Source organism: Physella acuta, unplaced genomic scaffold (assembly GCF_028476545.2).
Source record: "Physella acuta isolate Inbredline_101_S28 unplaced genomic scaffold, ASM2847654v3 ptg000112l, whole genome shotgun sequence".
NCBI classification, from domain to species: Eukaryota; Metazoa; Mollusca; class Gastropoda; family Physidae; genus Physella; species Physella acuta.
Genome location: NW_026731632.1, coordinates 107,501 through 119,598, shown reverse-complemented (window position 1 = coordinate 119,598; position 12,098 = coordinate 107,501). Strand labels below are relative to the sequence as shown.

General features: G+C 34.4%; 1 protein-coding gene across 1 annotated transcript; it reads right to left on the bottom strand.

Moving 5' to 3' along the window:
• Positions 1-2,864: 2,864 nt before the first annotated feature.
• LOC131934568 (uncharacterized) lies at positions 2,865-10,576 on the bottom strand. The gene is made up of 6 exons (XM_059290627.1): positions 10,507-10,576; positions 9,830-9,890; positions 8,225-8,350; positions 4,553-4,675; positions 4,113-4,241; positions 2,865-2,884 (listed from the first exon to the last, which is right to left on the bottom strand). Exons 1-6 carry the CDS (start codon positions 10,507-10,509, stop codon positions 2,865-2,867), a joined length of 462 nt encoding a protein of 153 aa, XP_059146610.1. The 5' UTR covers positions 10,510-10,576.
• Positions 10,577-12,098: the final 1,522 nt, after the last annotated feature.

The following is a 12,098-nucleotide window of genomic DNA, read 5'->3' as shown; positions in this document are numbered from 1 at the left end:
CAACAGATATGGTGCTGTGTTGACTAATTATGTATATAATTTGGTTTGATTTTTTGTATAGGTATTAGTAGCCTATGTTATTTTAAATGTGTCGGACTTTAGGCTATTTAGTTATTTCTTTGCTTTGTCCCTAATATCATTAAACCTGTAGTAAAGCACATTGCGTTTTGACAAATAACTATTTTACAAAATATTTCTCTAAAAATGTATAATATTAAAAATATATAGACCTATAATTCACGTGTAACGGGTACCGACGGCTAGTATATATATAAATGGCTAATATCTTTTCTAACCGCTCTTCCATCTTCCTCCCTGCTGCCTTGTAGTTTGTTTTTTGCTATGGAAGCAAATCCAAAAAGAAAGCCAGGCTCAAATCGGAGTCTGTTGTCACAATGGCGAATAATCAGTTGACACGTATAGTTAAAATTAAGAACGAAGAAAAGGATGAAGAGACGTACCTACTTTTACCCATACTATACACTTACCTACTGTATCCATATGATACGCTTACCTACTGTATCCATATGACACACCTTCTGTATCCGTACGACACACCAAATGTATCCATATGACACACCTACTTACTGTATCCATATGACACACCTACTGTATCCATATGACACACTTACCTACTGTATCCATATAACACAATTACCTACTGTATCCATATGACACACTTATCTACTGTATCCATATAACACAATTACCTACTGTATCCATATGACACACCTACTGTATCCATATGACACACCTACTTACTGTATCCATATGACACACTTACCTACTGTATCCATATGACACACTTACCTACTGTATCCATATGACAGACTTACCTACTGTATCCATATGACACACTTACCTACTGTATCCATATGATACACTTACCTACTGTATCCATATGATACACTTACCTACTGTATCCATATGACACACCTTCTGTATCCGTACGACACACCAAATGTATCCATATGACACACCTACTGTATCCATATGACACACTTACCTACTGTATCCATATAACACAATTACCTACTGTATCCATATGACACACTTATCTACTGTATCCATATAACACAATTACCTACTGTATCCATATGACACACCTACTGTATCCATATGACACACCTACTTACTGTATCCATATGACACACTTACCTACTGTATCCATATGACACACTTACCTACTGTATCCATATGACAGACTTACCTACTGTATCCATATGACACACTTACCTACTGTATCCATATGATACACTTACCTACTGTATCCATATGATACACTTACCTACTGTATCCATATGATACGCTTACCTACTGTATCCATATGACACACATACCTTATGTATCCATATGATACACTTACCTACTGTATCCATATAACACAATTACCTACTGTATCCATATGACACACCTACTGTATCCATATGACACACCTACTTACTGTATCCATATGACACGATTACCTATTGTATCCATATGACACACTTAACTACTGTATCCACATGACACACTTACCTACTGCACCCATAATACACATTTGACTCTTGCACCTATTAATAGACTTACATGTATATTGTACCAATTAGACACAGTGACCAATATATCAATCACACATACTTGCCTACTGCACTCATATTACACACACCTACGTGTAGCACCCATCAGATACATATACCTGAAACAGTCTTTAGCCACACCTCATACACCTATGAGTCACATCCACCTGATATCTGACATTTCTATCTTATACTGAAATTACACGTTTTCTCAATCTACATAAGAAATTTGAAAAAAAAAATTACATTTAGACTGGTGTCAACGACAGCAACTTTGCGCTAACAAAGAAGTTCCGTATAAATGCTTGCATTAATCATTTAATCTTATAAGTAAATCAATGACTAAAAAACGAAAAGAATCAACTCAGTTCAGAGGACGAAACAATTTTATTGGATTTAATTCAACTCATCCAAGTAGCATTTTAGCTTTCTTAAGGGGACAGTATCAATTAGACTAAGGGAGAGAAACAAACAAAATCGCCAAAAACAAATTATCAGCCATAAAGCCAACAACATTTTACTGCAGTAATTATGATTTACTAGCTATAATGCAGCATATAATTGTAGGCGTATGGATAAATTAAAATAGTTCAAAAAAATTTAACACATATTTTATATATATTTGTAACTCATTTGTAAACAACTTTTTCAGCAATAAGCCAGTTCCCACAATTTTTAGCACACCAAAATCAAGTAGCTTATTTCTAAAACAAGCCAGAAAATTTTCGTTTATTCTCAATAAATCTACAGATTAAACACGATATTTAAAATATTGATTTCTAATAGTATTATCGGTAGTTAGAACTACAACCATATTCTAATACAAATTTGTATTTAATACAAATTTTATAAATTTTAATGAGCATTATCTTATTCTGGTCAGACTGGAAATTTTTTTTATCATAATGCAATTCTTTTAGTTCCGTCTATAGTTAATAACGTTAGACCTCTTTTTACCAATTAGCAGAAGAATCTGTTTGGATTATAGGACATTCTAAATTTAAAACCTAAATATTTAACATTTTTTGGGTCAAATAATTTTTTATTTTTTTAAATTTTTTTGCATCAGACATAGACCCTCATTTTTGCGGTTTTATAGTTGTTTGACCATAATCACCATGGTAAAAAATGTATGGGTGTATGTATAATTGTTTCTTTTTTTTTTTTTTGGCGAAGTTTTTTGTAAATTTTCCGTTGTCATGTTGATACTTCCCCCTTAAGTTTAGGACACGTTCAAATCCTGTCACGTGGTTCATAATTCTTTACAATTTTTTTGTTCCGGCCCCCAATTTGCCAGCTCCACAGTCACCCCGTTTGAATGTCTCCTGGGGAAAAAAATATACCTATGACATAAAAAAATCAAGCCATATAAAAACACGACAGTTTGAGACATCAATTTCTAAATTTCTTACCAACCAAATCATGTACTATGATAAGCAGGAGAGCGGACATTTCGAAAATGAAAACACTGGTAAATCTGCAGTTAGACCAGTGGCGTAGCTAGGTCGGGTGACGCCCGGTGCGGCAATTAATGATAAAAAATTATATATATATATATATATATATATATATATATATATATATATATATATATATATATATATATATATACGCATAAACTGAGCTTACTGCCTAGCATCGCTTAGGTTTTCAAAAGCTTTTGAGAATTTGAATGATTAATTAATTGATGAATGGCTGTCATGTGTGGTGCTTAGGGCCTATACTTAAACAGTTTAAGTAATTTCATGTCAAACAAGCTATAGTGGAGTATTCGCAAACTTAGTACTTGCAAGGTTATTATAACTGCAAAGGCTTTCTTAATAGTATAAATAAAATATTATATTGAATTTACTTTCGCAATTAATTTTTACAATTCATTACATAACTTAATTTATAACAAAATATTGATTTAAATAAATGCTATGCTTTGTGATTTTGTTTATTTTTAATAGTATAAAAATATTTTAAAACTATTACTTTCAAAAGTTAACTCCCCTGTATTTTTTTTTACCTCCCCCCCCTCCCTAACTCCATACATGGATTAACACATAACTTATTTCGATTCTCAACCAAACCGTTTACCTCAAACATACTTTGCAACGTTGAGTTAATGTAACTTCTCCAAATTCACCCCTTCCCCCCCCCCTTCACGCACACACACGGCGATTGCTTTAAAATGTGCTCAGATATCATACTAACGATCTATATCTATAGTCGGTTATAAATACAGCTTGATGTAGCATGTTTTCTCTATCATTAGCAGGTTTACGTCATGGTGTCACCACCACCCCCCTCCCCGCTCCACCCTTGTCGGGATTTGTCAAATTTGCTCTTAAAAGACTATTTAACACTCTAATTAATCACATAATTAAGTGGAATTTTCATTTTCTGTATATATTTTGCTATTTTTTTTTTGCCTTTGTGTCGCCCACCTAAATGGGGTCAACGGTGCGGTCTGCACCCCCGTCCCATGTCACCCCCACCCCCCTCCTCGCTACGCCTCTGAGTTAGACTAATTATTTTAATGAACAGTAACTGTACAAGAATGAATACCACATTCAACAGTGCCATCGTGATAATACACTGAGCCCACACATTTACACTCTTTAAACGTTGCGTCTGTGACTGTCTCGCGGAAGGAGTCACCAGCGAAGCGACATTGATTGTTGCTGTCACGGCATCCTGTATATTGATAAGACAAGTGTAGGTAACGTTTAAGGTTTACTAATTTTTGCATAAAATGTTTTCAATTTTCAAGCCTTAGCAACTGTTGCTTGAGTGTATTACATATGGTTTGTAAATCGGGTTAAATATACCTTAGAATATGTTAAATGTATAGGTAGCACATACGAAAGGATGAATGTATCAGCGGACCAATGTTACTTATAGACGTTATCACACATATATTTTAGAACTCTGTACCGTCGTGTTGGTTTTTCATCGCGTTAACTAAAAAGCACATTCTAATTTCTATTGAACGCCTTAAAACATACCGATAGTGACGGTTTCCTTTGAATAAGAGTATTTCGCTTCTTTGTTCTGCACGCACACTAAAATAGAACATTTCACTTGAAACTGTTCTCCTACTTTGTAGCATTTCCCATCTAAATTACAGCCTGTGTGATTGATGATAGAATATAAAATACACCTGTAATGGATTAAACAAAGTATATATATGGTGCTCTAATGCTTTGTGTCATCCGTAAGCATGGGGTGTCAGATGCCACCAGTGTTGTATTTTAACTTGAATCAAGTACGGAAAAAACATAATTTTGCAATCTTGTCCGTTTGTCTGTGTGTCTGTGTGTCTGTGTGTCTGTAAACACGATAACTTGAGTACCGTTACAGGTAGGTTGATGAAATTTCATACATAAGTATTTTATCAAAATCGTAGATCCGTATTAACTTTTGAGCGATTTCCGATAACCGAAAGTGGTACACAACACAACGACAACACAACCACAACACATCCACAAGACAACCACAATACAACCACAACACAACCACAACCACAACACAACCACAACACAAACACAACCACAACCACAACACAACCATAACACAATCACAACAGAACCACAACACAAACACAACACAGCCATAACACAACCACAACACAACCGAAAAACACGGATCTGGTAAAAGTGCCGATTACGGATGAAGAAAGTTCGTATCCTGTTAAATTTCCGTTTCTGCCTAAATTTCCCTATAAATCCGGTAAAATTTCCGGACTCAGGTTATAGTACCCATTCTGGGGGAAAAAAAAGACATTTTCCTACCGGTTAGATTTGAGGATGTGGAGATTTGTATTATGGTTTCGGTTTTTTAAAAAAAGGCAACACTATCAGCTTAGCGCCCGTTGTATTTCTCTCTCAACGGGCCATTTATCCTGTTTTAAACAATAGCTAACTGCAGGTTTATTTTTTAGCTAAATTATTTGTTTCAACTAAATTATTTTTTATTACATTTTTGTATTAGCTATTGCTTTTTCGTGTTCTTTAAATATTTCTTTTAACATAATAAAACTATATGTTAGATAACTGTATTGCTTACACAACTCTATACTGGTAATAGCAAATACAGAATTCACATACTTTACCTGTTTCAAAAGCTATGATTCTGATTGCTAAAATAAATGTTTTTTCTATAGCTGAAGTTTGGTCATTCATCTTTTGGAAGCAGTTTTGCTCTTTTCCACAGTATTTTCTATTGTTTTAACTAAATTTAGAAATTTAAGTATACGTTCGTTAAGTACATCTGTACCTGCCAATTATCTTGACTCTTATTAACGATTTTAAAGTTGTGTGAGAATTTATTCAACTTGATCTCCTTGCCCCTCCCGTCAGTGGCGGAACTAGAAAAAAAGGGCCACCCCGAAAAAAAAATTTTTAGGCCCCACCCCCATATATAGGCCTATATATATATATATATATATATATATATATATATATATATATATATATATATATATATATATATATATATATATATATAATACAAACTTAAAATACGACCATACGATACTCATTGCTGGCCTGTTCGGAATTTGAAAAAAAAATGTTTTTTTTTCACTTAAAACAAATTGCAACATCATGTCATGAGTGTAAGTGCATTAGTCTCTTTTGTGAAAATCAGTTTGATTTTTATCTCAGCTATTAACCCTCTAAACATCTAGTCGGTCACCAGAATATAAATCGTGAAAGCTTTGTATAAGTAATGGTATCTCGTGTTATGTTTATTTTTATGTTTTTTGTATTTATATTTTTCATTTTGACTCTATTTCCTTACTATACAATGTCATTCTTTAGTAAGTACTTCATAAAAAATAATAGTTTTTAATTTGTTTAGTGCAAATTTATTAAAAGGACGAGATAAATGGCCCGTTGAGGAAGGATACAACGGGCGCTAGGTTGATAGTGTTGTCTCTTTTCTTTAAACCAAAAAAAAATGCAACCACCTTTACCTCATATTGAACCGAAAACGAAAAATGACATCGAAAACGGATTTTTATCCAGAATCGAAATTTTAATCTGATTTAAGCTTGATCTACACGTAGTTATCGCGCATTCATACAAAATATAGTCGTAGGCATATCCCTAAACCATGCACCTAATCTCATTCATGACAAAAGTCGCATTTACAGCTTCTTTCGGGCAACTCTACTTGGGATTAAGGGCCTCCGCCCCCCCCCCCCCCCTCACCCTAAAACATGTCTACCGTCCCATTCAACGAAATATAATTATATACTTTTTTCAGTGTCTGCCCCCTCCCAGAAAATTCAACCCCCGCCCCCGAAAAATTCAAGTACTTCCACCCCTCCCCGAAGAGGAAAACGTCTGAAAGAAAAACTGGTCGCATTTGTAGTTCATACAAACTAAAGGAGGAACCCGGGAGGGGCTTCGCCCTACCGGAAGAGATGCATGAAAGAAACTGTGCACGCAAAACACTTCCCAGATTATACACATTAATTATGACTTAATGTCAGTCTTTTTTATTATAGAGTATCGATGACGTCATTTCTTTTGAGTTGGGGGGGGGGGCGGCGGCTTAGACGTTCTTACGCGGGAGTGGGGTTTCGCCCCTACCCGAAAAAGTGCATGAAAGAAACACTTCTAAGATTAAACAAAATTGGCTTTTTAATTCATTGTTTACTCGAGAATCAATGACGTCATATTATTGTGTGCACTCTCCGGCTCTAGACTATGTTTTACTACATGCTCCATGTGACGTCACGTTTCGTTTTCGTTTTACTATGCGACTTTTTTTTTGCTTGTGTTTTTTCTATAGCTTTCTTGTCAGATAGATAGATAGGCACACAGACGGCGAAACTATTATTATAGATCTGATCTTATGAGCACCCCTATTTGACTATTTAAAAAAGGGAAATAAGTCACACAAGTGGTTTGAACGTTTGCTTATCTTTGATAAGTTTGATTATAGGAGAAAGAGGACTTGTCTTTCACAGTAGTTTAAAAACAAAGGGAAAAAGAATATACAAGAGTGTGGGTTGGTGTCTATAGAATAAAGATAATTTAACCGCAGCTACTGTAATCTTTTTTTACAAAACAACCATCAAGTAAATAATAAGTAAGGCGGTGAAAGCAAATCTAGAATAAAAAGCGAGCTGAAGTCTGGACTGCTAACCCGTAAGTCTTGAGTTCAAGTCAGTAGACCGTCCCTGAATTCACCCAGCTCTGATAGGAACCTAACTCACCTTAAGGTAAGTAAAGGCAACTGGGCGTAGTGCTGACTACACTATCCCGTCATATGCCAAGGTCACATAAACAAGTGAACTGTACTTCACTTGCCCCATAAACCGACAGGTTTGATAGAAAACTTTACTATAATATGGCGTATAACAAGTTGACATGTAATACTTAATTGCACTGCATTGGAAGAAATCCCGTCCAACATTACAATTAAGAACGAAAAAGAACAGCATAGAGATTTAAATAATAGATTACGTAATTAAAATTACATAAATAAAGTGTTAAGTTTAAATCTATGTCTATAAACACTTTAATTAATCACTTATAATATTTTGAATAAATAACATTTATGTAGTCAGCTTTAATTCTTCGCTAAAAACGCAATGACAAATGATGTTGACTTCAATGTGAAAGTAAAAACATGAAAGCTGGCTCAACAGCTGAGAAGGAACTTACCGGGATTTGCCGGTCTGAAACCTCCGTTGTCACATATTGCATCACTACAATTATTGACTGCAGACATGGGCCTATACACGTCGCCGTGTTTGTATGTGACACCCAAATAGTAACACGTTCTTTGTCCTGAAATAGCAACTCTGGTTTATTACTTTCTCGTATACAGAGTATAGACGAAGTATTGTAATCGTGCACATAAATCACATGACATTTTACAGTTTTCACCGTTTCACACCTCAGTAATTCATCACATACGGCCTTCGGAGTCTAGGGGACTGATTTTAATCGAGCAAAAATTATAAATCTAGATTTATCAAAATTTCGCCTTTTATGCGTAATCGAGTCGGAAAAACTGGGCTTTGCAATTCTGTCAAAGTCTCTCTCTCTCTCTCTCTCTCTCTCTCTCTCTGTGTGTGTGTGTGTGTGTATGTGTGAGTGCGTGCGTGCGTGTGTGCGTGCGTCGTGCGTGCGTGCGTGTGTGTGTGCGTGTGCGCGTGTGTGTGTGTAAACACAAGAACTTAAGTACCCATACAGAAGTTTCATATAAAGTTTATATATCAGCGATTTCCGATAACCGGAAGTGGGACTTATTCTATTTTATTTTTAAAAGTTTAAGTAATTAAAAATGGATAAAAATCATGTCTATATCCCGAGTTGCCATCCCCCTTATAATAGTCTATGTGCACTCTTCTGTTTCTCTCTCTCTCTCTGTGCTCTGTGTGTCCGCCAAATATTTTCACAGGCTATAATATCATTATCTTCGCGATATATTGAGAACTTGTTACGGAATTTTGTTGTTAATAATATGTAGGATGTTTTAAATGTATAAACTAAATTTTATTTAAAGAAGGAAAATAAGAATAAAGGCATATTCGAATGTAGAAACAAATTATAATTATACAACTGGAAAAGTGTTATAGTTGTTACAAGAACGCAATACAATGACCTCACATGCCAGATGTTTACACTATGGAAATAACACAACACTAATGGCGTCATTTTCGATTTTAGAATATAAAGAAAGGAGCTATTTTATTTAAATTTGATTTAGATTTAGATCTATATATCTACTTATAAAGACTGCGCTATGAAACATATACAATTTTCTCGGTCAAACTAATACAAATTACTTATTAAAAAACATAATGGCCATTGAATAGCCGGGTTTTTAACGGAATCATTTAAGTCTCTTAATCAGTGTGTGCATTTAATATGGTGTTCTGTTGACTAATAATGTATATAATTTGGTTTTAATATTTCTATTTGGTATTGGTACCAATGTTTTTTAAACGTGTCGGATTTTTAGCTATTTAGTTATTTCTTTGCTTTGTCACTGATATTGCCCAACGTGTAGCAAAACACATTGCGTTTTCGCCAATAACTATTTTATAAAATAGTTTTCTCAAACATGTATAACATTAATATATATAGGCCTATAATTCACGTGTAAGATGTACCGACGTCTAGTACAAAATATTCGAGAAAGTTTAGGGGAGATTACTCCCGGTTTATTTTTTTAATAAAAATAATATTCATACGACACTAAAAAAAACAGACCATATCTAGACGTGCTTCTTTTTAGCCATGAAGATATAAATTTCTTACCATCTGCTACCGTAATAAGCTGAATAGCAAAAATGCCAAGAATACAAAGATTGGAAACCTGCTGATAGAGTTAAGTAAATGTAGATAAATGTTTAAACTGCAATTAATTTTAACCTATTGTTCAGTTCATATCGTAGTGGAATGGCCACCAATTTATAACATGAAATCGTAAGATTTTAACAAGAATGATATATTTGATGCAAGTAACATAGAATTTTCAAGAACGATATATTAGACATGACATAATAATATAATTAACATAGAGTAGAAAATTATTTTAAAAGTACAGTGCATAGAATTGACCAACGAGTGTAATATATCTCATTTATCTTTTAAGTAGAGATGTCAAACTAATTTTTTAAACAGTTCCAGAGCTTTATGCTATGTCAAGTACTCACGATTCTTAGTGGGTACTAAATTTGTTCAAATATCTCAAGTAGTAAAAAAAATTATGACGTTTTAAAAAGTTGGGTTTTAACTTTTTTTTCTAAACAACCTAAAATGTACCATGTTTGAAAAGTTATATCTGTAAAAGTATATGTCACAAACACAATCTTTTAAATTTATCTTAAAGATATTTTTCATACCATATTATAATAGCCACTTAACAAAATATTATTAAAAATTTGAATATTCTTGGTGGCTTTCTTATTAAAATCAAACAAAATTTTACGTACCATTCTCTTTCTGGATAAACAGAAACACCAGCTGAAATGAATAAAGAAGAAGAACTGAACTAACGTAAAGAGTGCCACGTTTCAAAGCCAAACACTCATGTCGTGATCTGTATCAGTGGCGTAGCTAGGGGAAGGGGGGTGGGGCGCTAAAAATAGTTTCTGGTAAAAAAGCGCCACAAGATTTGTCAACTGCTATGAGGTGTGGGGTGAAAGGAGGGGGGGGGGGTTACTAACATAATTAATAAATATAATATCAATGTGGAAGGGCACAAAATTGATATTTCCTCCCCGGCGCCGGAATGGGTCGCTACGCCTCTGATCAGTATACTTCTTTACAGATAACGCATTTGTGAGGACAATTTTAAAAACAATGAATTGGTAGCAGCAGTAAGGATCAAAAGAAATATTTATATTTTTTTAAAAAAACAAACGACACTTGTGTGGAGTGAGTGTCGTGTGGAAGGGGGTGTCGTGAGGAGTGGGGTGTCGTGAGGGGTGGGGTGTCGTGAGGGGTGGGGTGTCGTGAGTAGTCGGGTGTCGTGTGGAGTGAGTGTCGTCTGGAGTGGAGTGTCGTATAGAGTGAGGTGTTGTGTGGAGCTGGGTGTCGTGCTTAGGGATATGGAGCGGGGTGGTGTGGGATTTGGTCTACAACGTGTGTTTTGTGTTAATGTGTGATGGGGTGGAGTGATTTATGGGGAGGGGGTTTTTTGTGTAGGATGATTTATATATATATAGGCAGTGGCGGAACAAGAAAAAAAGTGCCATCCCGCAAAATATTTTCTTACCATCTGCTACCGTAATATATATATATATATATATATATATATATATATATATATATATATATATATATATATATATATATATATGTATATATATATATATATATATATGTATATATATATATATATATGGGGGCCTAAGAAAATATTTTGCGGGATGGCACTTTTTTTCTTGTTCCGCCACTGCCTACTAATGAACGATAAAACCCATTCTCTGGCCCTAGACTATCTTTAATTATAGGTTTCTATGAGACTTAGAAATTGAAACTTTTTCTGAATTAACTGAAGAAAGATGGCGGGGATATGTCATGTATTAGGTACAGCAATGACGCTCGATTACTCACCTGAAAGTGGGTTGCGAAGGTTGAGGGAGATTTAGATACACACAGCAAAAATCTACTGACAGGAGCAGAGAAAGTTGCAAAAGACTGGATTTTTCTGGCGGTCCCATTTTCCCTGGTCGTCAATGGTAGAAGATGATAAATTTACACTACTAATTTAGATACTATACTATTACCATTCTGATAAAAATCATGCAAAAATACATTTTTTTTTTTAAAATGTGTACACCAAAAAACTCAAGTTGGCCGTCTTTGAATCAATAGATTCCTCGTGTGTTGCATTTCGATGTATTAAGTGCAAAAAAAAATTATCTTTTAAAATTCTGAATAAATTTGGAAACTGCAGGAATTCACCTCCTCATTTTTATATCTGTCTCAGTTTAACACAAAGAAGGAGCAATAAAAAATTTTGTTTTAATATTTGTGTATTTTTACAAATTTTTAATCATCTTGCTTACACTGTCTGTCT

What these genes read in the sequence shown, in the direction of transcription:
- LOC131934568 (XM_059290627.1), bottom strand. An exon ending in GCTTATTACGGTAGCAGATG is followed by an intron (nt 8,351 to 9,829) that starts GTAAGAAATTTA and finishes TTGCTATTTCAG; the next exon opens with GACAAAGAACGTGTTACTAT. An exon ending in AAAGGAAACCGTCACTATCG is followed by an intron (nt 4,242 to 4,552) that starts GTATGTTTTAAG and finishes ATCAATATACAG; the next exon opens with GATGCCGTGACAGCAACAAT.